Below are 27985 nucleotides of genomic sequence, written 5' to 3'. Positions count from 1 at the left end.
GGTTGAAAAAGCTTCTGATCCTGCAAGTTCTCTTCGAGTTGCCAAAACAGATAGTAAAAGTGAAGAAAAGACAGCTGCTAGTGCTCCCGCCAATGTGGTATGCAAAAAGTCTTTCAGAATATTGGCCGTTTTGTATGTACAGAATGTTAGAGGAAATCATTTTTACTTTTTAAGATTTTAAAGATGACAGATATCTTAGAAATAAAGTTAGAGATCATCTAACTCATTCTGCTGCCTCTGCCTGTTAAAAATGCTAGATGGTAGTCTGTCATCTATATTAGTCCATGCCACATGTTATCAGCATTTATGTGGTATCAAAGTCATCTGAGTACATATAGTAGAACTTCCTTTTTTGAAGTTCAGAGTTTTTTAAAGTATAATAGGGAAAAATTATCAACCCTCTAAGGTTAATGTTATATTCTGTGTGTCTTTAACTGTTTTAGGGATCATTTTTTCTCTCACATTTTATGAACATTTTTAAGCATACAGAAAAGTTGAAAGAATTTTACATTTTAATCAATAAACCCATATACCTTTATTGTACCATTAATATTTTATCATACTTGCTTTATGCCTATTTCTCTATTCTTATATCTATTTATATCAGCAATTTTCAGCCTTTTTCATCTCATGGCACAATATAAGCTAATTCTGTGGCACACCAAAAAATACATTTTTTGCCAGTCTGACCCCCCCCCCCCAAAAAAATAGGTGTAATTTTGATTTATTCACACTGGGTGGCTATTGTGTTGGCTGTCATTTTTTTTATTTGGCCATCTAAGGCACAGGTGGCAAACACAAGGCCTGAGGGCCAAATCTGGCCCTCCACCTTGTTTTATCCAGCCTGGTACCTTGTTCTACCCAGCGGCAGCGCCAAGCTCCTTGCCCCTAGTTAAGGAATTATACAGTTTAGGACCTTTATACAGTCCTAAAGTTACATTCGGCCCTTTGAAGGCAACCACGAGGCTGATGTGGCCCCTGGTGAAAATGAGTTTGACACCCCTTGATCTAAGGGAAAAGAGGACAGTACCCCTGACTACATAGTCAGGTATTGCGTGTTTTAACAATTCTTCCAGTACACCGATTGAAAATCGCTGATGTGTATCAGTCCTCCTTATGTTTTGTTTGCATTTCCAAGTAAGTTACAGATATCAGTACACTACCCAAATTTTGCTAATTTTTTTTTCTATTTTCATCCAGACATTCCTAATAGTTATTAAAATAGCATTGGTTTCTGAAAGTGGTTAAATTCTACTTTCTGGACACTTCAGTGTTTACTACATTAGTAGTTCTGTGGTGTTTTTTAATAATTAATTTTTTGTCAGCTCCTGGCAACAAATTAAAAATAGAGGTGGTGAGAGATGGCAGTTGAGTCTTTCCGTTTATTAACAGGTCAAATTGGATTATGATAAATACTAAATATTATATTTGATTCTGTCAAAGGCAGATTCACAGTTTCCAACAAAATGCCCATTCATTTTCATGAGTTACAATTACTGTGCACCTTAGTGAAGGGTTTTTGTTTTTTTAACAATGCCTGGCTTTTCACTTCTTTAAAAATTGCTTTCTTCATTAAGGTGATACCGTTTAGTATTTTTGAGTAGGAAATTCTGTGGTGATAATGGATGCATATTTCTGGAGACTCCCTTTTATGTTTATTAAACAGGTGTATATGAGCTTATATCATCATTATGTTAAATCTGTGAGTATTACAGGTTTGAGTCAGATTCAGCTCACAGGGAGCTGCTATTTACTCTTTAAAAATTGTCTAAAGGGTACATTCACAATTGTGATGTCAAGTAGGAATATCCTTTCTTGTGTTGCTACAAATCACAAATTGTTTTAAAGTAGGAAAAGTGACTTAATTTTTGGAGAATAAGTGGCTTAAGGAAAGCAAGTGATGTTGGCAGTTTTGATTAACCATGAGTGTCTTTAGGAAATGCTCATTATTAATGGAATTCTTGTCTTCTAGAGCAAAGGTACAACACCTCTTGCTCCACCACCCAAACCTGTTCGAAGAAGATTAAAATCAGAAGATGAGTTAAGGCCAGAAGTTGATGAACATACACAAAAGACAGGTGTCTTAGCTGGTGTTCTTACATCACAGCCTCCTCTTCCTAGGTAATCAAAGCTATTCCCGAACACATTTAATTACTGGGAACAAAAAGCACAGCAATTAAGCCCTGACTGGTGTGGCTCATTGTGTTGGGGGTCATCCCACAAACCTTAAAGGTCTCCAGTTCGATTCCTAGTCAGGGCACAAGCCTGGGTTACAGGCCAGGTCCCTGGTTGGGGGGCATGTGAGAGATAACCGATCGATATTTCTCTCCCTCACTTTCTCCCTCCCATCCCCGCTCTCTAAAAATAAATTAACCTTAAGTATTTTTTTAAAAAGCACAGCAATTAAAAATATCAACCAGAAAGAAATTGTGTTGGACTAGTTTTTTAGTTGAAGAGAAGTTCTTAATTTTTGCTCTTTGAGAGTTTTCTCATTTATGAGTAAGTAGAATAATCTTTCCATTTTTCCCTTCTTTTACTGAATTCAATTCCAGTTCCATTTGAGTACCCTATTGCAAACCCTGAAGCAGACTTTTTAAAAATTAACAGTGTAGAGTAACACTGATACTTTAACTATAGTTGTTTTAGACCAGGAATTGGTAGACTAGGTCCCATGGGCCAAATTCAGCCCATGGCCTGTTTTTGTAAGTCCCACGAACTATGGTTTTTACATTTTTATAAAAAGAGGAGAGAGAAAGGAGAAGAGAGAAAAGAAAAAATGAGAATATGCGGTGGAAACCGTATGGCCTTCCAAGGCTAAAATATTTACTATCTGGCCATTTACAGAAAAAGTTTGCTAGTGCCTGCTCTAGACTAACTTAAACCCAGGTGACCATAGAAGAAGAAGAATTAAAACAGTAATAACAATAATCGAGTTTCTGAAGCTTAGATACCTTTGGTTGACCATTGAAACTAAGTAAGGTTAAGTTATACTAATAAGGCAAAAGATGCTCCCTCTGCTTTCTAGTTTAGAGATCAGGGCCCTGACTGGCATGGCTCAGTTGGTTGGGCATCATCCTGCAAAGCAAAAGGTCACCAGTTTGATTGCTGGTCAGGGCACATGCCTGGGTTGAGGGTTCAGTCACTGGTTGGGACACGCACGAGAGGCAGCCAGTTGATGTTTCTCTGTAACACCAGTGTTTCTCTCCCTCTCTTTCTCTCTCCCTTCCCTTCCCTAAAAATAAATGAAGTCTTTAGAGGTAGATCAGGAATGAAGGGAGAGAATTTAAAGATAAGAGATGAAGGTTGGTTATTTATTTATTTATTTATTTTTGCCCTCTTTATTTTCTCAGGTCTGTGGGGAAAGATAAGAAAGCTATTCAGGCATCAATTAGACGCAATAAGGAAGCCAACACAGTTTTGGCCAGACTGAACAGTGAATTACAGCAACAGTTAAAGGTAAGGTAGTTTCCTTGCGTGGACTCAGTATCTCAGAGTTGAACTGGAACTTAGAAGTGATCCAGCAGTTCTTACACTAGTATGAAACTTTGCATGTAACAAGAGAAATATGTGTCTAAAATGTTTTACATGTCTTTGAGTCTTTTGATATTAATAGGAATTTCTTATACTGAACTCTGATATGACTGCCTTATAAGGCCTTGCTGTTCTTACAATGTTCCTGATTTTCTATAGTGAAACAGGCAAGCACGTGTGGTGGCCTGCGGTGCTTCCCAGATCACACACACACGCTCTCTGCACTCTTCCTCCGAGAGGGTTTGGGTGTTGTCAGCTTATCCTTTCATCAGACAGATCTAAAGAAGAGGGACGGGACGGAGGCAGTTCAGATCTTCTCGCCCGTGGAAAAGACAAGACAAGCCTTAGATAGAAGTGGCGCTTCGGGCTTATGTGTGCTCCTGTGTGTGAGAGGCGTGGGCTTGTTTCTCTTACTCCAGCATGACTTCTTTTAATCCCTACGAACAAAAATTAACAGCCAGGATCATTTATGGCTTAATGTCATTGAGCATTCATGTCTTATAAACCAGTGGTTCTCAACTTCAACATGTAGGACCCTGAGAATTCTGCATCTCTAGTAAGTATTCAGATATTGGAGATGCTTCTAGACCGTTGGCCCCCACTCTGAGTAGCAAGGTTGTAAGCCACAAAGATGAGTGGAAATGAATTTGCAGAAATGTGGAACGACTACAGAGTTAGTTCATTTCTATAACATTATGTTCACATCCAGCATTTATCACAGTCTCCTGGAGTTATTATCTGTGGCACATTTGTTTCTGCCCTATTAGCTAAACTGAACTCATTGAGGGTAAATTACAATCATTTCTGTTTGGGGTGACCATATAATTTATGTCCAAACCAATAAACTTTTGAGATAAGAGAGGGAGGGATGAGTTAGTTCTTAGGCCAGGACATCAGAGGTAAACTGGAACTCTGCTAGGTAAACTTACAACCATCTTGTCTGTATCCCCTAAACCTAGCGTATGTTAGGTTTTTTGGGTTCCCAGGCCCAATTCCAACATTGGGAGAGGGTCCCCTACACCAACAAACAATTCTGACACTATCTACCTGGAGATAACATTATGTTCCACAGGTTAAGAGTTTCTGACCAACCTGGTATAGATGGAATTCCAGTGACACCCTCCCCCTCAATAATGCCAATCACAAGTCCAGGTCGTTACCAGCACTTCTGACCAACTGGCCCACTCGTTGGTCGATTAATTTGCTAGAAAGGTTCACGGGATGCAGAGAAATGCACCCCTTACTAGAACACTGGTTTCTGAAAGTTATATAGCTCAGGAAGATGGGAAGGGTGCATGGGACAAGGCTTGTGGGATGGGGACGCAGGGTTTCCATGCCCTCTCCAGGCAGCACTCTTCCCTACACCTCCATGTGCCCGCCAGTCCGGAAGTTCTCCAGATACCGTTCTTGGGGGTTTTTACGGAAGCTTCAATTAGGCCTGGTTCATTAAGTCATTGGCTGTTGACTCAACCTTCAGCCCAGGGGTGGGAATAAAAATTCCAACCTTCTAATCACTTGGTTGGTTCTCCTACCAGCCAGCCTTAGGTGCTTTCCAAAAGTTATTTTTATTGACATAACAAAAGATGCTTTCTCCCCAACCCCCCAAATGCTTGTGAAATTCCTAGGGTTTTGGGGAGCTGTGAGCCAGGAACTATGGATGAAGACCAGATATGTATGAGAGATATAGTTTGGTCATCTGAATGAAAAATGTGTATTTCTTATAAATCACAGTATTGCATTAGGCATTTGATAAATGTTGAATGAATGACATTCTTATAGAATTCTTTAATCAAAGAAGATATTTCATGTTCTGTATTCATAAATTTGGTTTGTTGTAAAGAAAGAATATAAAACTAAGGGCAAGCTGCTAGTACCATGCTGAAGATGAAAATTTTGTTAATGGGTGTTTTTCTGAAGAACTAAAGAAAATCATAGAAACATGTAGAGGAGCCTTTTTAAAAATCACTTTTCTCATTATCTCCAAGAATAGAAATAGGAAGTATGATTCCAAATGGGAAGAGGTAGTTCTGGTTAAAATATGATACTATCAGTATGATGGGTGGGGGGAACGAAAGTAGATAAATTAGAATTTGCTGACTATCTGAAAAGACTGCTCAAAATCAACAGTGACTAGAAATTCTGATTGCAAAATAAATTTATTCTTTGCAAAACTGAAACTCAGCATGAGGTGTGGGAGTTGCTGTGACCGGACGTAATCACCAGGGGAAAGGATGAACCTGTGCTAACTCATTTACAGGTTTTGCAGGGGGTATGCTTCGTGCAGGTTTCATGCATAATAGCCATCATTTGAAATACTAGCTTTTCTAATTATTAAACAAAACAGTTTATTATCCTGATTTATGTAATAAGGATATTTTAATAGCATATTTTAATATTACATACATAAAGAAACATTACTAAAGTGAAGTATCTTTTTTTAAAAATGAATAGCTGTCCCTTCATCTTCTTAACAATTTAAAATTGTTTTCTTGATGCAGCGCTGTTGATAGGTGTGCCTTCACTTTTATATGTGTTAAAACATAACTTGGCTTTTCACCTTTTGCAGGATGTTCTCGAGGAGAGAATTTCCCTGGAAGTTCAACTGGAACAGCTTCGACCATTCTCTCACCTATAAGCCAATTGCCGTTAACTGTGAACATACCCTTCTTGAGCAGTTTGGGGTTCAAGCCAATTTGGAGACCCAAACATTCAGCTCATTGCTTAAGTCAGCGTTAAATTTTATGATTCTGTTTTGCCCTCTATGTTCACCATTGTATTTAAGTATCTTTTATTTTTTAATTTCAACAATAAAAGGGTCAGGATGACTTTTCCTGGAAGGTATATTGTGTTTGTTGGCACACACCACCCGTGTTACTCCAAAGCATCAGTATTGGTCCCTTACACTTAAGTGGCCAAAACTTCACACTGATTGGATTTACAGAATGGGCTTCTCTTTACCTCTCAAGCCTATTTGCAAAAGGAGACAAAATTGAGTAAACTAAATGTTACACATAAAGCATCTTTGTTCTGTAAAAATCTTTAAAATGAGTTTCCTATTTTTTTATTTGAAAGAACTATATTGGATGAGGCATTCTTTAACCATAAGCTCTGCAGTAATCAACATTGTTCTGGAGTAATGTGGTACTTTCAGTTTTCCTTGTCAGTTCTGTTTTCCTTATGAAAATTTGATCAGGTTCACCAGTGACTTAAAATCTTTTTAAGATGTTATGTATTTATTTTTAAAGAGGGGAAGGGAGGGAAAAAGAGAGAAACATCAACGTGTGGTTGCCTCTCACACAAACCCTACTGGGGACCTGGCCTGCAGCCCAGGCGTGTGCCCTGACTGGGATTCAAACCAGTGACCCTATGGTTCTCAGGCCAGCACTCAGTTCAGTGAGCCACACCAGCCAGGGCTTGTGTAAGATTTTAATTCAGCAGCAAACTTATAAAATAGCTGTGAAGACAGACTGTTCTTAACTGTACGCTAAAAGTGAAGGGCAAGTGTTGAACTACAAACAACGTAAGTATCATCCACTTGCAAACATCACTACTGTTTGGATGATTTATGCACTTAACTCTCTTTTAAAAGCTTATACTCATCAGTCTCTACAGAGATTATTTTCAAGTAATATGTTTTAAAACCTAAGGACATTAATTAGTCACAGAATAAATGGAAATTCCTTAGGATTTCTAGTTTACCTTGAGCTGTCTTGTCACTCACTCTTTTGCCGTGTAAACAGGGTTTTCCTATTAACAGAGTTTCTGGGGTGTGCCCCATTCAGGACGATACACTGTCTTAGAATTTGTTTTAGACCATATGATAGATATACATTTTGATCAAATTTGTAAATTTACATTCACTGCTAATAGCAAGTATTCCCTTTAGTGGTTTAGCTTATTCTGTCTGTGGGATCACAGACACAAAGCTGTGGAATATATCTAACAGAATCCAAAGTGTGACTTTACACTAATAAAACAATATTTGAAGTTTTGTACAGTTTTTAACAATTGAAAGTTTTACAAATTAAATTATATTTTCATTGTTGAAAAAAGAAACTGTTTAAAATAGCCTAGTTCATAATCCTGTAGTATACTAATAGATTTTACTACATTAGAGGAGAATATGAAACAAAAAGGAAATTGATAAGCCAAAGCTCCCTAGATTAATATAACTTTTATCTACCATTATCTAAAGAAAAATATTATTACTGCATATATCAGCTAAAGTTTCCAAATAACAGGTTATGGTTTCAGTTTATTAAATAATTAAATGAAGACTTTAAAGAATGATCCAGAAAAATACTCAACACCTATTTTGCTGATTCTCTTTTGAAATAGATTTGTCTTGATTTCTTTATTTTTATTTAAATTCCATTATAGGTAAGTTTTGGTAGATATAGGCTTCCATTTATTTATTTTTTAAGTATATTTTATTGATTATGCTATTAGAGTTGTCCCAGTTTTTTCTCTTTATCCCCCCGCTGCCCTGCATCCCCCCACTCTTCAGCAGTCCCCGCCTTAGTTCATGTCCATGGGTCGTACATATAAGGTCTTTGGCTTCTCTCTTTCCTAGACTATTCTTAACCTCCCCCTGTGTGTTGTGTCCCTACCAAGTATGCTCCTTATTCCCTGTACCTTCGCCCCCATTTTCTCCCATCCCCCTCCCCACTGGTCATCCTCCATGTGATCTCCATTTCTATGATTCTATTCCTGTTCTAATTGTTTGCTTAGTTTTTGTTTTTTAGGTTCAGTTGTTGATAGCTTTGAGTTTGTTGCCATTTTACTGTTCAGAGTTTTTGATCTTCTGTTTCTTAGATAAGTCCCTTTGACATTTCCTATAATAAGGGCTTGGTAATGATGAAGTCCTTTAACTTGACCTTACCTGGGAAGCACTTTATCTGCCCTTCCATTCTAAATGAAAGCTTTGCTGGGTAGAGTAATCTTGGATGTAAGTCCTTGCCTTTCATGACTTGCAATACTTCTTTCCAGCCCTTCTTTTGAGAAATCAGCTGACAGTGTTATGGGAACTCCTTTGTAGGTAACTATTTCCTTTTGCTGCTTTTAAGATTCCTTATCTTTAATCTTAGGTAACTTAGTTATGATGTGCCTTGGTGTGTTCCTTCTTGGGTCCAATTTCTTTGGGACTCTCTGGGCTTCTTGCACTTCCTGGGAGTCTATTTCCTTCACCAGATTGGAGAAGTTTTCCTTCATTATTTATTCAAATAAGTTTTCGATTTCTTGCCTTTGTTCTTCTGGCAGCCCTATGATTGGAATGTTGGAGTGCTTAAAGTTGTCCCAGAGGTTCCAAAGGCTCTCCTCACTTTTTTTGAATTCTTGTTTCTTCATTGTGTTCCAGTTGGATGTTTATTTCACTCTTTTGTTCCAAATCATTGATTTGAGCCCCAGTTTTCTTCCCCTAACCATTGGTTCCCTGTGTATTTTCCTTTATTTCCCTTTTTATAGCCTTAGTTTCTTCCTTTACTTTGCAGTTGAGCTCAATCCGTGACCATCCTGATTACCAGTGCTTTGAACTCTGCATCTGGTAGGTCGTCTGTTTCCTTGTGGCTTAGCTTTTTTCTGGAATTTTGATATGTTCTTTCATTTTGACTGTGTGTCTTTGCCTCAGCACACCTGTTAAGTTGTTAGGGAGTGGAGCCTTAGGTATTTGCCAGGGCGGGGCAACTCTGCTGTGTTGTGGCACTGTCTGTGGGGAAAGGATCAGAGAGGGAATAATGCCACTTGCTTGCTCCACTCTAGCCCCACTTTCCGATGCACTCTCCTATGAGACTGGGAGTTTCTTCCACCTTTGCAACCCCCACAGTATTTACAGCTAGAGGTTTTGAGTCCTTAGTTTCTTGGTGAGCCAGCCCCTTCTCACCTGTGTGGTCCGTGGCCTGTCCTCTCCACTCAGCTGCCCATCTCTGCCCTTCTTGCCGGGCTGGATGAATGTTTAACTCCTTGGTTGTTGGAGTTCCATGCAGACTGCTATTCTGGCAGTTCTAGTTATTTATTGTTTTTAAGTTGGTTGTTATCCTTCTTTTGCTTGTGCGAGGAAGCGAAGCATTTCTACCTACCCCTGTATCTTGGCTAGAACCCTGTTTTTTTTAAAGGTATGTTTTTAACAGCCTTCTAATTTAACAATGTCACAGATTTTTAAAGCTTATTTGGAAGGTCTACGAATTTTATTTTGCAACCAAAGAACACTTAAAAATTACAGAAAACTTTTTAGTACTTTGTAGTGGTATATTTTTAATGCTATCTGGAAGAGTACATTCATATTAAGGATATGTGTGATGAGTTTTTAAGTAAATTGCCATTTATATTTTCTATACATATTTTTAAATCAGTAATTATTTTCATGAAAATGTTAAAGATGATTGGTAAATTACCAACAAATTAAAATATTTCTCCAGACTGATCATTTAAGGAACCCTTTTCATTGTGATTTTATTTTTTATTAGATCATAAAACAAAATTTTGAATACATAGTATGCTTATTCTGTCTTAGGTTTTGTAAATCAAGTAACTAATACTGTCTGTGAAAAACAACTAGCAAAAGAAGTGGTTCAGAACCGCGGACTTGTCCTTATTCTACATTTCAGATGATTGAACATAGATGGTGAAGTTCATAAGTTAAGCAGAACCTTATGGGCTATCCTAGGTCATCCTCTCACAAAACTTAACGTGGAACAGAAAATGCATGTTGTCTCTCTTTGCCAGGGAGAACTAGCAGCCTTGAATTTTTTTTTAAAAAGTCCAGCCTCACTTCTACATTGTACTTTTGATTGCATTTTGGAGTACGGACAACCACAGGAACTTGTCATCCTCTGCTTCTGTGGCGCAGATCCATTCGTGTCTTGGCCCTTGAAGAATGAATGCATTCTTGATATCTGTAAAAATATTTAAGGTACACTAATTAATCTTTGCAAGGAACAATCAAAAGAAATTATTTTAAAAGTCAAGAATTGCCCAAGTCTTAAGAATTTTTTGAATACTAAAAAAGGAATTAAAATCCAGTTTAGAATATAGCTCCCTAAAATTACTGAATAATTCAAATATATGATAATGAAAATAACACTTTTTATGTTATAATTAATTGTAATTAGTGATTGTATTTAAAGACTAAATGATAGGTGATTTAATTTTTTTAAATATTTTTAGATAGAGGGGAATGGAAGGAGGAAGAGAAAGAAACAGATCATGTGCCCTGGTGGGGAATTGAACCAGCAACCTTTCAGTTCACAGGCCAGTGCTCAAACCACTAAGCCTCACTAGCCAGTGCTGATTTAATGTTCTGTGATTCCTTGTTTTAGTCACTCCAGAAGGACCTGGAGCTGGGGAAGGTCTCCCCTAATAGTTACAGAGATGCTGAGAGCTAGACCTAGACAACATTGGTATGAGGGCCAATGACAGAACTAAGCCAACTGCTTAGCTGAATGACCACTACCTGTGAGGTTACACGATGATATTTAACACAGGGCGTAGCTGGCTAAGGGGCGTCACACCCTTTTCAACGTACCGAGTGACACTGGTAACTAGCCCGTTTTATCTGAGCTTGTCTTCTCCGTGGAGATATTTAGTCCCACACTTGGTTTTCATTTTTTTCCCCCTTAGGCTCATTTAAAATGGGGCTGAAGCTAATGAGAAGCATTTCTTTCTAGGTAATATTTTCTCAAGTCCTGCTGTGACACACAGTGACAAATACTGGAACGAGAGCGGTCCATTCAGGTTTTCTGGCCTAACAAATACAAGAGAGAGATGTGGAGCCTTTTAAGCTCGGGAAGTAGAGTCTAGAGTAACTAAAAATAGGCACAGTAGGGTTAGGTTTTAAGTCAGAAATTTTTTTTGTAGCATGATTTTTTATTGAGGTTATTATGAATGAAATGTTTCTTACGAAATATCCTTTGCAAATCTCTTGACCTCATTTCTCCGTTGCTCTCAACTTACAAATTTAAGAAAAGGTACAGTCAGATCTGTAATAATCACTTAGTCCTAGTAGAATGGAAACAGAAGATCTAAAATAGTAACATCCACAGGCAGTATAGAGTCCTAACAGAAGGGAAAAGGAACAGAGAAAAGCCTAACACTGGAACCTCCCGAGCAGTGTAGAGTGGCAGGTGAGGGCTCAGCGCTCCTGTGGACCTGCTTCAGAGAGTCCCTCGTGGTGATGTGGGGCCATGCCCTGCGTTGTGAGTTTGGAAACTTTCTAACATCCAGGGTGGGTGGCTGACAGTGCCAGCATCCTTCTCTTCTGCTGTTTCAGGTAGATGGACGTTGACCTTAGTGAAATTTTTTTGAATAATCAGGGAATTATTTGCCAACTACAAATTATAATTCCAATCCTTTTCCTACTTTCTAAATTAATAGTAAATGAGCATTACAGAATATAGCTTTCAAAAGGTATTTAACTCTCGGAAGTAAAAGAATACATGCATTTGGAATCTGGAATGTCTTCCACAAGTAGCCTGTGCAGGGCCACGGATGCAATGAACTGGTAGGTGGATTTTGAAGTCCTTTCGAACGGAGTGTGAGCTGTGCCCCGACGACAGACAAGCAGTGCATCGTTGAGGAGGAAAAGGCCAAGGTCTCGGGTGTGTTCATAGAACCTGTGTTAAAACCAACACAAGGAGGGGCGGTGTCGGAGGATTTCCTGTGCAGTGTGGGCAGCATGAACATCCAGCTCTCCCTCCTTGAAGACCTAAGTCGTGCTGTGTTTTGAAACTTCCATCAAGTTTGACGTTTAGTGTTTGGTACATTTGGGCAATCCGGAGAAAATAAATTTCTGTTTGGTTTCATCTTTTAAGGGTTACAGGTTTGGGTGAACCAGTGTGGCACAAGGTGCCTTAAGTAAAAAGCATTTAACTATTGTAGGGAAATTTCTAATTTTGATTGGAGGAAGGGGAATTGGTGTGCAACTTAATATACCTCATCAGTATGAAAAGTTCGAGTTAAGAAGCTCTCAATTTTCACTGAGGCTGCCAGGACCGCGGTCAAAGGGAGGCATGCGGATCAGCAGGCAAAATGTGTCCACAACCCCCACCTGTTACCTTCTTGCTGTTCTGTTGTTGGAACCAGTCAGGTCGGTTTCCCTGTTCAGTGGCAATGGGCTGTCTTGTGCGAGCACTCGACACACCTCAAGAGACGTGATGGGGAAGAGCTCGGGGAGCCCCACTCCACCAGGAGTGGCTAAACAGCAAGCTCAGTGTTTTGATGAAAGATGACCAAAAATTTCACTTTCTCTTGGAAGTGTCAAGCAACCCTCAGGAACTCTAAAGAAGGGAGTCAATTTACTAGCTTGTTAAAGGAAGCCTCTTGTTTTATTATCTCCACTTTTCATTTAATGTTTAAATTGTCGATTTTGATCCATATACAGTTTTAATAAATGCTAAAGTGACATCACATACCTCCACTGAGGTGACCCAAGATACCAAACTAGTACATATCTTTGCAATTGTTTTAATGTGCTCAGGTAATTTTAACATGCACGCATGCACACTCACACACACACACACACACACACCCCTATTTACAGGTAGTTTGCCATTATTTTACAAAAATGGTAATATTCACATTTTTTCCTGCCTTTCTCACAATACTTCACAGTGTAGATGGGGCATTACTTACTCACTCGCCCCCTTTGGATGGGCAGCCCCCTTTTTGTATGATCCTGACTTGAGGATGTGCCCCTTGATCTTAGAGACAGAGGAAAGGAGGGCGAGAGAAACATCAGGAAGTTGCCTCCCACAGACACCCGAAGCAGGGATCGAACCCACAACCTAGGTACGTGACCCTGACCAGGGATCAGACCTGCAACCTGTTTGGTGGACAGGATCATGCTCCAGCCAACTGCCACCCGGCCGGGGCAGGCTGTCCCCTTTTGATAGACGTGCTTTGTTCACAGGTTTGGGTCTCGTTCCTCCCTTCCCCTCCTGTCGTATGGTCTTTATTGCCACTGTGAGCAGTATTGGAATAAACTGATCCTTACACATAAACAAATTCCTTACATGTGCTCTTATTTCTATCACCAAGGGTACAGTCAATTGGTGAAAGGGTTTATGTATTTTTATCAAAGACTTCCAGATTGTTCTCCATAAAAGTTGCTCTATTTTATATTTAGAGTCTACTTCATATGACAATGTCTCTGACTTGTACATAGTACAAACTTGAATGTGCATCTGACTTGGAGATTTTGTTAAAATGCAAATTCTGATTGGATAGTGCAAGAGTAGCTTGCGACTCTGTTTCTGACAGTTGGCTGGGTGTGCTGACAGGCAGGACACACTGAGCAGTGAGGCACTTACTAGTTACAGCCACACCTGTAAGCTGGGGCGAGGGCTGGGTCAGGGAGCTGCATACTTTCGAGAGTGCTGCACCTCGGGTTCAGCTGTTTGCAGAGGGTTAGGAAGTGCAGGTTGTGTTAGGTGTGTGGAGAGACAGAAACGGTCATCCAGTCACTAGTCAACTTGTTCGCACACGTCCCCTTCCCGTCTCTGGTTGAGACTCAGGCGGGAAGGAGTGGGATGCTGCTCATACACTGGTACTCTGCAAGGAATAATGCTCTGATCAGGTTGATAGTTATTCTGACAATAATGGATGAGATGGAACCAGGGATGAAGGAGAAAGGAAGCAAGAAAGGCAGAGGGTGCTTTCTAAATGCATGTGTGGTGGGTGACCGGTGGTGAAAGGCCACTGTAAACAAGCGGAAGATCTCCCCCCACAACCTTGCCCCTCTGAGCAGTACTTTCACTATATGACTGGTAAGAGCCATTATTCCCTCTATCATACCAATTTAGGAAACTTGAAAGCTGTAAGGAAACTTTGTTGTTTCATGTGAATTATCCAAGAGGCTGCCTACAAGGGTTCTTGGAAGAAGGGGCCCTGAAACAGGTATTTGCTTTGGTAAATAGTTTCATTTTCCCTTCGGAAGGGAAAACATGGCGAGTAGAGGTAAATGAGTGAGAATTCCCACTTTGTGACCCACTTGGACCAGGTGGGTGGTCGGCCCAAGGGAGGGAAGGAGGAGGCACAACAACTGAGTTTGGCAGTAAGGTCACTTGTAGGCCGAACACATGAGCGGGAAAATATAAACACAAGTTTTTATTTCAATCTGCTTATTGGAGTGCTATTTAAAATTCATACAAATCTGAGTTTTATCTAGAAAAAAAAGATTTTCAAAAGTCATTTACTAAATTAAGGGCCCCAAGATCTCCAGCAATTTTCATCCAAAGACATAAAAAAAGTCAGAACCTCTCCTAAAACAAACCTTCATTCCTCTACATACAGAAAGGCAAATAATTTCACCATTCACATTGACCTGGTGGAGCCGCTGAAGCTGAAACTGGACTCTGCTGGGGTTTCAGAAAACTGCTTCTGCTCACATTCAGAAGAACCAGCTCTAAGGGTAGAGTATTTTCCCTGAAGTTGGATAGGGTTTCTTTACTTGTTCACAAATAGGTTCAATGACTCAGCAAAGATGGAACGGGTCTACTATAGTTTAGATTCTCAGCAAAATTCTGGAAGTATTTTGTTGTTTACTTCATTAGCCTGCCCAAGAGACAAAGCACCCAACTTCAAAAATTACATAAAACTTTAAGGGGATTTTCAGAACCTAATCTTTGGCATAAACAGACAGCAGCAGACAATCGGTTCTGGAAGCTGAGGCAAGATGATGGCCCCCATCACGCACACTCCGACAGGTGAATCTGTGGCTTCTGGGGTCCCCAGGAAGAGAGTCAACTCAGGCAGAGTTAAGCGTCCCTGGAAAGTCTAGGTTTTCCTTCCCTGTGCGCAAGTAAGTGCCCTGGTAAATGACTGCAGGGCCCTTTAGAGAGAGCTGAAAGGAAAGGTAGCTGCATGTTTGGCGTTGTAGCAGGGTTTCTCCTCGAGAAAACTCTGGGTCTGAGAAGTGGATGATGGCTCTATTTGATGATTCATGGCTCTATTTGATGATTCAAGGCTCTAGTCACCAGCTTCTGAGGGGCTCACTCTTGTAAATTTGGGGAGACCCCACTGAAAGGGGAAAAGGCATGCTGAAAATCAGCAAGCTTAAAGTCACATAAACAAAAATCAGTGTTCCTGAAAAAAAATGATAAAAGTTCCAAGGTGCATAATGTATTCCAAAAGAATATACTGAAAACTTGGGCCTATATCCATAGACAAATACCTCCAAATTTCCTAGCTCTAAAATGATGGACTTGATCTCTATCCAATTTTTTAAAATTTATAATGCAAATGTTATTTGCTCTTTCTATGGCAGATCTTGTTGATTAGTAACTTACTTGTTTAGCAACTGCTGCCGTATCGGTGAGTTTATGAGGGGGAAGACTCAGTTCGGCTTCCCACCTGCCGGTCCAACCAGCAGTTGGAGCACTGAGACCTGGGTTTGGAACTCCAGGCCAGCACTTGTTAGTTCCAGGACCTCAGACAGCTTAACATAAGCACCAATTTCCCATCCATACACACGGCTCGGTCCTGCCTTCCTCACCAGGTGATCGTAAAGATCATATCAAATAGGAGGAGTTAAAATACATGGGAGACTGTGAAGCCTTGTACTCGTGTGGGGTGGTGGGGTACACATAAATGTAAGCAGGGTTTCCTGTAGGTAGATATTCCTGATGGGAATCATGGGAATGTCATTTCTCGGCTTTTCTGTGATTTTCTAAAATGACAGAAAACAAGGTTGCAGGCTACATACTCTATGATACGTTTTGGAACATAAACCTGATTTGCATTTACTTGATTTCAAATGTTAATGTGGAATTACATTAACATTAATTGCTTGGCAAATTGCTGATGTATTGTCTACTTAAATATAAGTGTACCTCATACTCAGGGTGCAAAATAATTAGTATTTCCTCACTATTGTCAAATTGTCAAATGTACTCTGTTGTTGAAACACTGAAGACAGACACCTAAATTCTAATTGAGGCTTCTAGCTTCTGGTTGTACGTGTAAAGAGCTTGGAAGTCATCACTTTCATCCTCCAACAAAAAAAGAAACAAAAAGAGTCAGAATTAACAAGTCTCCTTAGATCCATCTGAGAGCTGTGGTCACAAGATAAACCACTACCCTGAAAGCGGGAGAGGCGGGTGCACACGGAGAGGGACAGCTTACTGGAAGCGGAAGCTGCACACTGGAGCCAGCCTTGCCTAAGAATACTTTAAGGGATTTGACTAATTGTTAGAGACTCCACCTGGTTCAAAGACTAAGGACTCCTGCTGACCTGGCTTTGGGGAGATCCTCTACCCCCTTGCATCACTTTCACCTCCAGAACCCGCACCAGGTTCCTTCTGTGAAGATCTGAGAGAAGTCTTCCTTCTCCCAATAGGGAGGAGAAAAGCAACAATTCTGAAACATGCTCAGAATGTGCTATTCTTAACAAAGGCCTGCCCTCAAGGGAAACTTTTACGGGAACCTAGACAAAGTGGGGGAAGGGAAATACCCAACTCCAGCTCCCTCTAGCTTTCCTGTCTTACCTTAGAGGCAAAAAAGAAAAAAAGAAAAAAAAAAAGACAAAACCCTGAGCAGCTTTTGTGAAGGTCATGGCTCAGGGGCACAGGCTCACTGATATCTGAGACCAAATCTCAGGACTATAGAACTCTTCCTCTCCCCCTCATATTTTACCGCCACTTCAACAGGATGCTTTAGAATGACAAGGGATTACAGCTGAAAAGAACAGCAAGTCTCAGACTCCCTTTAAAGGATCTTTAGAAAACCCGGTGACAACAGGGAAGACAAAACCAAGGACAACAGAGAAAACCGGATCCTCTAACACCATAGCTACAGCAAAGAGAGAAACAGGCTCACACACAGCCAAGTAAACATAAAACCTTATACTAAACGCCTATTTACCTTGGTTTCCTTTCCCCAATACCTCATGTCTGCCTTTCAACAGAGAGTGGCAAGGCAGGCTAAGAGCCAAAGAAACACTCTGATGGGACCAGGGAGGCAAGCCTCAAAACCAGACCCAGATATGACAAGAGAGTTTGGAATTTCAGCATGATGATAAGGACTCTATCAGAGAATTGGACAGCAGGCAGGAACACATGGGTAATACAAACAGAAATAAAAATGCTAAGACATTTTAGAAATCAGAAACAATAGATGAATAACGCCCCTTGATTGGCTTATCAGCAGGCTGGACATAGCCAAGGAAAGAAACAGTGAGATTTATCAATAGAAACTTACCAAACTGGAAGACAAAGAAGGAAAAACAAGACTGGAAAACAAAAAAAAAAGACATGACCCAAGAAATAGGGGACAACTACAAAAGATGTAATTTATATCTAACAGGAATATCAGGTTCAGAAAAAAGAGGAATCAAAATAATGATAGCTGATAATTCTCCAAAATCATTGAGAGACACCAAATCACAGGCGCAGGAAGGGCCTTCCACATTCAAACTCCAAAATATCAGAGACAAAGATAAAATCTTTTTAAAAAGATTTTAAATATTTGTAGAGAAATCGGAAGGGAGGGAAAAAGAGAGGGAAAAAAACATCGATGTGAGAAACATCAACTGGTTGCCTCTCATACAAACCCTGACTGGGAATCGAACCCACAACCCAGGCATATGCCCTGACCAGACATTGAACTGGCGACCTTTTGCTTTACAGGACGTGCCCAACCAACTGAGCCGTACTGGTCAGAGCCAAAGGTAAAATCTTGAAAGGACCTAGAGAATTTAAAAAATGCCCTAATTACAGAGGAACAAGGATAAGAACTACATTGGACTCCTCTTCAGAAACCGTACAAGACGGGGGAGGGAGAAAGGAAAGTGCCAGAAGAGGCGGGCAGGGAGGTGCTGGGAGAGAAAGGGGGGAAAAGAGTGGAGTGAAGCAAGTGTTGTAAGAAAAAGCCCATCAGCCTAGAATTCTGCACCCAGCAAAATTATCCTCCAAAAGACTTCTCAGGAACATGTGTAAAGGACCCATGGCAATGGACAGCAGGGTAGGGACTGACTGAGGGAGGGAGGGTGTGGGATCAGGGGAGAGCAATGGGGGAAAACTGGAGCAACTGTAACTGCTCAACAATTAAAAAAAAAAAGACTTTCTCATACAAACAAAAATTGAGGGACTTCATTGCCACTTGACCTGCCTAGCAAGAAATGTCAAAGGAAGTTCTTCAGAGAGAAGGAAACTTGTATGTCAGAAATTCCAAATTACTTAAAAACAGAAGGACTATTTAAGGTTAAATACATTCTATGAAGGGGAAGTAAATTCTAATCATCAGGAAGTGGAGCAATCCCTAGCACGTTCCTACCACTCCTACCAGTGTGTTTAGAATCGCTGGTTGGGCAGCTAGTTCCCTTCCATCACTGTATCTCTTTCTATTGCTCCTGACCAAAAACATCGAAACACAGCAAAAACTGACAGTAAGAACGTGGTGCATGGTGGGATTTGATTTTCATTTAAGACTCACTCCAGGTGGGGAGTAGGTGAGAGAACGGATTTCTTCTAACAACCCCTGAACTCTGTCCTGTGTCTTTGGGAAACATTTACCGAAATATCCATGGAAATAACTGGTAAACCAATTTTTATTTCTCTTATTGGATTTGGACAAATGAAAGAAGTTAATTCCTCTCCCTTGGGTTGCTACTGAGTCATCGTCTTTGCCGTTAATACCGAGTGAGAACACAGTCGGGCAAACAACTTCTGGAAGCAGAGGGATTGGCAGACTGGCCCCACCACTTGTTTTTGCAAATGAAGCTTTACTGGAATGTAGTTACACTCATTCATTTATGTATTATATTGTTAATTAGGATTCTATTTGTTATAGTATTGTATTGATTATATAGCTGCTTTTGTGCTTCAAAGACAAAGTGAGGTGGTTGCCATAGAGATTATTTGGTCGGTAAGCCCTAAAACGTTTACTGTCTGACCCTTTACAGAAACAGTGCCCATCTTTGTCCCACAGGAGAAGAGTGGGTGCTGGTTTATGGAAACTGACACTCTCCCATGTTTTGCACTTACGTTACTGTGAGACTGTGCAAACTAGACAGGGCGAGACCTCAGTGTAACGGCTGGCCTTGGTGAGACCATTTAAACACTGGCCACGGTGACCCTCTGAGGGTAATAAACTGGGGCTCCCTTCCTCACGCTGAGCAGATGCTTCATGCGATGTCCCGCAGTGCTCGGGTCGCCTCTCGGTGGGAAAGTGACTCATCTTGAGACTCTCTGTTTCTCCACAGTTTGTGGTCAGCAGAGACTATTTATTCTCTCCCGTTTTGCCCAGTAGCTGCCTGGAATTCGAGTAAGGTGACGAGGCATCTTACCTTATCTCAGAGGAGGGTATGTGTGTACATTCTCAGTTCAACACACAGATTGTCATAAACTTACACGGTGTCAGACACGGAGCTGGGTGCTGGGTACAGGGTGACTAAGACGTGGTCACAACCGCAGGGCATTCAGGTGTTTACCTTGAAGAGAAACCTGTTTCCTCGTCGCAGCTGTGAAGTTGGGCTACATCTTGGACCCTAATCAGATATCTGTGTGCTTCTGAAAGAGGCTAGGAAATCAAAAACAAAATGAGGAACATGGATAATTGTTAGACAATAAAAGGCTCCACTACTACTGCAGAACCAGTTTGCATCCCAGAACATGCGAGTGTCGAGTAGAGCTCAGCTCAGTTGTGAAAAAGGGAATGTTTTTATTGGTTATAAAACAGGCTTTCTTTAGAAGGACCCCAGAATTGACCATGAAATCTATATTTTAGGGTGTTGTCTAATTCTTCAACTACCGAAATTGTTTTATTTACAAATGTTTCATGGTACCAAAAATAAAGCGGGGGTGGGGTGAATAGGAAGCACCGTATCAAGAGAAGGAAGGGAACGAATTGTTGCAAACTAAGAGTCAGGCCCCTGCACGGATGGAGCCTTGCGCATGATCACGTGGTGTGAGCAGCGACCTGGAACTAAGTTCTGTGGACTCTGCCCATTCCACGATTTGGGGCTTTTTGTAATCCAGTTAATTCCACTTTCCCTACCAAAATGTGCACATCTAATTTATGACAGAACAGCTCCATCTTGCCTCTCCAGTTTAGCCAAATAAACATAACATCTCCAATCAACGGGTAATTTCAGTCCTTAGAATTCCCATACTGAGCTCCTATTATATGTCAAAGCCTGGACGACGAGCCAGTCATAACTCACACCTGACAGAGTTCCCAGTTGTATGAATAAAAGATGTAATGTGACAGAGGTCCAGGGTGCTGCAGGGCACCCAGGAAAGGACAATCCACAGCTGGCGACATGGAGAAGCTACAGGGAAGATGATGGTTGAACTGGATGATGTAAATAAAGGAGGATAGGAGCTGACCCAGCGGAGTGAGAAAGGAAGGCAATTTCTGAGAATGACGTGTATGGAGAAAGTGCAACTGTACAAGGAGAGGCCAACACGACTGGAGAACTGTGAGTCGATTTGCGTGGTTTGCTCAGGAAGTGGTAGGCAAGGAGGTAGGAAAGAAGGCAGAGTGAGACCAGGTGATATTCTGTAGGTAACAGCCAGCAGAAGACTTATGAGACTTTTTCGAGTATCCTTGGTGTGCAAAGCCCTCCACCAGGTACTATGCACAGGGAGATATAAAACAATAGAAGACACGGCCCCTTTCCTCTGGGGTGGGGGTCCTGATCACAGTGGTGCCGAGCGAGGAGCTAAGACTGCAGAAAAGTGAAGGGACAGGGTCAGGCCCACGTGTGCTGCGTCTCCTGTGGCATCCGTGCAGGTAAGGAGGATGTGAGGTGTGGGAGCTCGGCAGCAGCAGGCACGGCGCAGGCATTCACCAGACGTTAGCTGATTTGACACCTGGGTGTCTCCCTTTGCCAATGACACGAGAGTTTCTCATGAGCCCAAGAGGTGGAAAGTACATCGGGAATACATACAGGGCATCCCCAGATGCTTCTCTGTATGTCTGATAGCTGATCTTCCGTGTTGATGTTTTGCCTCATCTAGAAAACAAAGTGATTTTAGGCAACATAAAACCGTGAGATTTGTGTACATAAAAATAGATTTGAAATATTTCATGGCACTTACAAGAATCTGGTTTCATACACCCAGTGTTTTTAAACAAATAGGCAAATGACAAGACTGTATTCAAAAAGCATCTTCTGGGCATCATGTGTTAGCGGTTAACACTCAGCCTGGGCGCCCATGAAGAACGCACGGCAGAGGGACGTTTTCGGAGTGAGAGTACTGTGCTCCGCGATGCTGCGTTGCCCAGGCAGGAAATCTAATACATGAAGGAGTTGTTTCAGGCACAGAGGATCTTCCTGTTTTACTTTTAGTCCTCTAGAAAAATCAATCCAGGTACCCACTTCTTCAAACTTTTGCATTATTAAAGATTTTATCGAACATGTATAGTTATCCAAAAACATGTTGTTTGGCTTAAAATAGATACCTTTAGTGCTCCAAGTCTCTGAATACAATGATTTCACACTGAAAAGACGAAAGAATTTGAAGACTGCCACAGGAGAAACAGGCATTTCTGGACCTGCAAGTTCGAGTGCCAGAAAAGCACTGTCACATTGTCAAAGGACCCAGACTCTTGTCAGCCACCAACCTGATCTATGTAACCTTTATATGTTTTGATTTGGTCAATTGCAGTGGTCAAGTCCCCGCGGTCCACGTGCTCTGCAGGGGTGTGAAGCCTCAAAGCGTGGAGAAGATGAATATATTCCTCGAATCTTTGGGATGGGTACAAGAGCAGCTCCGGCAGGCTGGGAGGCATAGACAGGGCAACCTGGTCTCCTTCTGAAGGTCCAAGAATGCCCCATCCCCGGGGGTGCCTCCGCCATGCTCACCCTCGGAACTCACCTCAGCATGTTGGTAGCGACAGTCTTGTCATGCCTCTTCAGGAAAGCTCGGAATGCTGGTCTCACTTCCCTGCACTAAAGGTGAGCATCATGTTGTCAAAGCGTAGCTCTGCGTGCCCGCCGTAAGGCCTTCCGTTCCCCCAGGCGGACGCGATCTGGGAAGCACTCAAAGCAAGAGGCCAACATCTGCATCTGGTCCAAGCATTTTTAGTGCTCACGGACACTGATGCGCCAAGTAGAGTGGTTTATTTATGCCCCAGACCCCACCCTATTCACTGTCCTTAAACAGGGCAGACCAACAAAAACAGACTTTGTAACCAGGGAGCCTGAAGAAGAATTAGAATTCTAATCGAATTCTCCCTAATTCTTTGGGACCTTGTTAAGTCACTTCATGCCCCAGAGCCTTGGTTTCCTCCTGGATATCAACCCTAACCCTTGTGGTGAAGGAAAGATAAATCCTGTCCATAAAGTGCCTGTCACACAGGAAATGTTATTTCCTTGTAGTAAAAGACTATTGAAGGTATGCACTTGTAATAGTGCTGCCAATCACGTGTGATGTTCTAAAAGTGCTCCACTGTATTTAACATCTGTTTTAAAATGTATTCATGCATCACCTTTAAAGTACGCTGGAAGTACCCATTTTTCTCCATGGGGTACATGCCTAAAAGATACCAGTAATGCTAATTTCCAGAAATCAAATATTTATTGATTTCAATAATATTAATAGCTAATAAGTATTGAGTACTTGTGTGCACCCCTCTATGGTGGTGAAACAGACACCATTGGTATCTGTGACTATAAAAATGTCATCACCGATTTGTTTCTGATGATACAGGACACTGCACGCCAATTCTTCAGCTCATGGTCAGTCAGTTCTATGAAATTGCCTTGTTCACACAGTTTTCCCACAAAACATAATGAGATTGTTCAGCAGTGTTAGACTCTCTGGGTGTGGGGAGAGGTGTGCTATAAAGGGAGGTGTCCAAGGTCAGGCATCAGCCAGAGACCTCAGTGTGGACAAGGAGACACAACCAAAGTGGACACACTGGACACTGGCAGAAGTGTGTCCCTGTGTCGCAAGGGAGCGGGATCTTACTGCCATCAGAAGGGATCCCAACAAGAGCAGCAAGTGAGTGACCCAGAGGAAAGCAAATATTCCTGCCCAGACTATACATGGCACAAGGCACAAGGAACTCTCTACAGAATGTAAGGCAAAGAAATTCCTCACTCACAGTAAAATGTCACAGACTGAGAATCCTGTCTGTGATATCTCAAGAAACATGGATTACTAATTCCTAGTCTTTATGAGAGAGCCAGCCTTGTCAAGGTCACGCGGGTCTTTGTGTCACAGTAACACTGGGGCTCACCGTCTTTCTTCTGCCTGTTAAACGGTTTCCTGCAACTGAGCCGCCGGGCGTCTGCAGCAGAGGGGAGTCTGACAGTTTGTGTGAGGATGAGTTCAGTCCAACAACCAGTTTCTGGGCCCTGCTGTGTCAAGCACTGTGCTGGCACCTAGTGACACAAAGTTAAGTACCAGGGTCCCCGTCCTCAGAGTCCACGGTAAACTAAAGGAGTAGATCGGGAAGCAGAGTGGGGAAGAAACCTTTCCTATTGACCCTAGTCCTCTGGATGTCACACGAACCTTCCTTTCAAGCTCAGGTCTAATAAATGCCTGGAGGTGATGCAATCACTTACCTTCTCAATAGTTTTCAGCACAACAGGGTAATTGTTGAAGAAATTGGTATAGGTGTTCAACTGCCTTCCAAACTTTAGGAATATTTCTCCCACACAGCGAGCTGGGCCCCAGTCCTGGAGTCTGTCTCTCAGGTTATCTAGAAACTGCCTGCAATATGAGAAACGCATGTACGTGAAAGATTGGTCTGTAATAACCTATCAACTTAATGAATAAATCAGTTGTCACACGCGCAGGCTGCTTCAGCCTAGTCATTTGTGTCTGAGCTTTTGTCAAATGCTTTTGTCTTGAGACAGAGCAGTACCAGGCAGTACCGGGCAGGGGGAGTGGGGAGGTGAGAAAGTAGGTTGGCTATGGTGGGATCCCACCTGTTCACCTCACTCCTTGAGTCAGGGCCTCCACAGGCTGCGGCTGACTCTCCCATTCACACAGGGCCGGCCAGCCAGGCAGGGAAGGCTTCCTTCAATTCTCAGAGTAGAGCACTCAACTCACTTGAGATGGCCATAATCTTCACTGGTCCCATTTCCCCATGAATCTAAGGTTATCCCTCATCCAGCCACCACAGACCTTGAAAACTGGAAAAGGCCTAGTTCAACCTCTTGATTCTGTAGGAGTGGGGGCCCAGTGAGGGTCAGAAACCTCCTCCCAGTCTTCTAGAGCATTACTGGCACAGAAGCACAAGCTTAGTTTTGTCTTACTTTACCACCAGGGCAAGCGATCACTTTCCTCCGTGAACCCTCACATACTCAAGACACCTGCTGTTACTAAGGTGGACCTTGGGTTCGCTAAGCAAAGTATCCTAGTGACTTAGTCCTGTTAAATTCTTTGGTTCCTTTCCCATTGCTTAACTAAACATACTGTCTTGTCTTTTGCATGAACACTGTACTGAATACAGAGCCCACTGGCAGTGAACTCCACTCCTAGTACCATGGCTTTGAACTGAAGCAGAAGTAACACCCCAAGAATCATCGCTACTGGCTGCAGCCCAGTGGCAGGAACGCTCTCTTCTGCATGCTGCTCAGGGTCCCCAAGACAGGTGGAGACGCCTGAGCCTCTGTGCAGTTCCGTGTGGGTTCTTCCCACTGCAAAACAAGAATGCCAGAATATGCAAATTTAGGAATTACCCGTTGAGACTTAAAATCTGCAGAATATCAGAGAAAATGATCTGGATGTTTGCAGCACTCAGAATCGCTCGGTTTGATGACAGCGCTGCCCTCAGCGGTCTCATGTAAACATCTCTCACTATTTCCAGCATCTGCACGTATCTTCTCTCGCTCTGTAAGAGCTCCCCGGCCACTCGAGTTCGCTTCACAGCTGAGTCCATCTGCAGCTTTCTCTCCTGTGGAAAGCGTTGAGAATGCATAAGGAGTCTTTCCTGGCTTACAGCTTCAAAAAGCCTGAAAGTCGAAGGAGACGGAGAAAAGGAAGCAATCAGGCAGTCCCTTGGAGATGCCCCTCTCTGGTCTGTGACGTGCAGGGGTGAAGGGAATCTTGACAGGGGGCTATGGAGGCCCCTGCTGACTGTTGCACGTCCCCAACAGGGGCACATAGCCCCTCACATCAGGCCTGCATGATGCTGTAGTAGAGGTGGAAATTGAATTCTGGATCCTGAGCGGACCGACTCAGACGGCTTTTATCTGTTTGCCCCTCGAATATGTGCTCAGCGCCGGGTGCTAGCTGATGACTGGACAATGATGAGAAGATGGATTCCTGCCTTCTCATCACGGTGGGTGAGGAAGCCTTTGGCTTGCCCACTCTTGCTTGTTTTCCTTTTTCCAGGAGTGTTTTATTGATTATCCTGCAGACAGAAGGGCCAAGTGAGCGAGCCCTCTCATTATCAATTTGCTTCCACAGGTGTGTCATGAAATATGGAAGCCCACGCTCTCCTTTTGTTATTCAGGAAAACGTACCTAACTTGAGAACGGCAGCCCCATCTCTCCTGGGTAGCTAGATGGTCAACTCTCCTGTTTTCTTTATTTCAAAGGCCTGCTTTATTTTTTAACGCAGAGGGGAAAACCTTAAACTGGTATAAAGAAATTGTAGACCCTATCATTGTATGTACTATGTTTATCTTTGGAGAAATTAGTTTTCACAATGGGAATGGGCAATTCTTTTCCTTTTGTCTGTACTTTTCAAAGGTTGTAAAATGAGCACCTTTACAAGGGAAAACAATTATACTATTCAAATGTCTGAAATTATTGGGCTTGTATTTGAGTCTAGAATTATTAATATTCTTAGAACACAATTTCCCCTTTTCCCTCCAGCCCAAAGCATGCCCCCAACTGCCCCCAATAAAACAATGGTAGTGAAGCATAGTGCCATGTGATCTTCACCCAAAATAAATCAACCAGAAGTTTATGAACTAAAATTAAAATGGAAAAGTAACTTAAGAGAAAAATTAGAAAACTCCCTGCTTGGTATACTATAAACACATTGTTCTCTTAGTGAATTTTATCTTTCAAACGCATGGTCTGTGTATAATGCCTACTTAGATGTATCTAATGAATTAAAAATACATCTACATCCCACTTGAGCTTGCAGCCCATATTATATTTTTATGTGTATTTACATATTTTTAAAATTTATTGGACCTATCCAGCATATACAGAACCTGGCACAAATAACACCCCTTTTTATTACAAAATCTTTTATTACAGAATCATAAGTATGTGATCCTGTAACATAACAACAGTACACTGAAGCACACCATGTGACATTCCAGGTGAAATGTTCAGTTGAAACTCTGAATTACCACACCCATAGTGTGACCCTGCCCAGCGCACTGAAGCAGGCCTTCCTGCTGCTGCTGGACCCTGTGTGATGACTTTGACTTAAGGTGTCCGTCGTCACACTTCTAGTCCTCTTAACACCGTGGTCAGGTGTCGTCGCCCACAGTCAGATGAGGCGCTGTGCAGCTCACTGACGCCCACTCCAGAGGGGTGCGGTCTGCACCGCCTGCCACACGTGTGCTCCCCAGGGTGCTCTCCGCTGCCACCCAGCCTCGGGCTGCGGTCAGGGCCACAGGGTTCAAGTTTCTTTCTGCCAGTTATCTGTCCTTAGGGAAGTCATTTAAGTCTTCTGGCTTTCGTTCCTCATCTACAAAGATGTGGCTACTAGTAGCTGCATTACAGGGCCCTGAGAATGAAATACGACCGTAAACGTGGACAGGAGTGGAATCCATGCAGGTGCGGTGCATTAGCGTGGGGCCGGACCAGGCCTGCGCTTCCACTGCAGCCTGCTCCGCGCACCGCCCTCTCTCGCCCCAGAGACCAGCCCTGAATGCGGTACTACCGGTTCTGCTCGACGTCTGAAGGGGGACCATGAGTCAGTCGGTCGGCTGGAATCCGTGAACCTTTCTGTGCATTTCTTCAAACGCCGCCCTGGCGTCGTGTCAGATAAGCACCGAGCAGCAGCGACGGCTTTCACTCCCCAGGTGAGTCAGAAGGACCTCGGTCCTCGGGACTCAAACTTCATTTTGACCAGGAAACATTCCAAAGAAAACTTATTGCCTAGATTCCCCTCAATTACATTTGGAAGCCCGTCCCCCCAAACTTTTTTCTTGGAATTTTCAAGAAAAAAAAGAAGAACTAACTGGAATAAAGGCTAAAGAGTTTTGGTTTTATTCCCCCCCAACCCAGCGAGGGTGGCAGGGGGAGGGTCAGGAAAAAACACAAGGAAAATTCTTATTATGTAGTAATTGGCTTACCAGCTGAACCAGCACCCCCAAATCTGGATCGCTTTGGCTGAGACTTGATTTCGTGTCCTGAGGATTGTCTTCCGTAGTGTTTCTTTCCTGGGGAGTCGATGCGGATCAGGTCAGCCAGAGGCAGGAGGCGTCGGGAGCCTGCAGGGGGCTCTCCGGGCCCTGCCTTCAGCCCCCGCTATGACTGAAGCACTGAACAAGACCGAGGCCTCTTGTAACGTAAATTTTATGTTAAAAGTAAAAACAGAGC

The 27985-nt window shown here is 42.3% G+C and overlaps 2 protein-coding genes across 7 annotated transcripts in view; one reads left to right on the top strand and one right to left on the bottom strand.

Moving 5' to 3' along the window:
- REPS1 (RALBP1 associated Eps domain containing 1) overlaps positions 1 to 6368 on the top strand; it is a 78520-nt gene extending 72152 nt beyond the window's left edge. For all 5 annotated transcript variants that reach the window (XM_036024784.1, XM_036024785.1, XM_028508743.2 and 2 more), the window contains 4 exons: positions 2 to 97; positions 1973 to 2121; positions 3351 to 3456; positions 6098 to 6368. In XM_036024784.1, the coding sequence (XP_035880677.1) occupies positions 2 to 97; positions 1973 to 2121; positions 3351 to 3456; positions 6098 to 6166 (420 nt within the window). In that variant the 3' untranslated portion in view covers positions 6167 to 6368. The remainder of the gene's footprint in view (position 1; positions 98 to 1972; positions 2122 to 3350; positions 3457 to 6097) is intronic.
- A 3607-nt stretch (positions 6369 to 9975) lies between these two features.
- ECT2L (epithelial cell transforming 2 like) overlaps positions 9976 to 27985 on the bottom strand; it is a 67308-nt gene continuing 49298 nt past the window's right edge. For both annotated transcript variants that reach the window (XM_036024782.1, XM_036024781.1), the window contains 9 exons: positions 27739 to 27825; positions 25157 to 25371; positions 24035 to 24182; positions 22341 to 22414; positions 22087 to 22243; positions 21410 to 21475; positions 19949 to 20037; positions 11965 to 12137; positions 9976 to 10421 (listed from right to left, as the gene is read on the bottom strand). In XM_036024782.1, the coding sequence (XP_035880675.1) occupies positions 10300 to 10421; positions 11965 to 12137; positions 19949 to 20037; positions 21410 to 21475; positions 22087 to 22243; positions 22341 to 22414; positions 24035 to 24182; positions 25157 to 25371; positions 27739 to 27825 (1131 nt within the window). In that variant the 3' untranslated portion in view covers positions 9976 to 10299. The remainder of the gene's footprint in view (positions 10422 to 11964; positions 12138 to 19948; positions 20038 to 21409; positions 21476 to 22086; positions 22244 to 22340; positions 22415 to 24034; positions 24183 to 25156; positions 25372 to 27738; positions 27826 to 27985) is intronic.

This window comes from Phyllostomus discolor, chromosome 4, assembly GCF_004126475.2.
Source record: "Phyllostomus discolor isolate MPI-MPIP mPhyDis1 chromosome 4, mPhyDis1.pri.v3, whole genome shotgun sequence".
Lineage (NCBI taxonomy): Eukaryota > Metazoa > Chordata > Mammalia > Chiroptera > Phyllostomidae > Phyllostomus > Phyllostomus discolor.
Note: the sequence above shows the minus strand (reverse complement) of the source record. Positions and strands in the feature narration are given on the sequence as shown.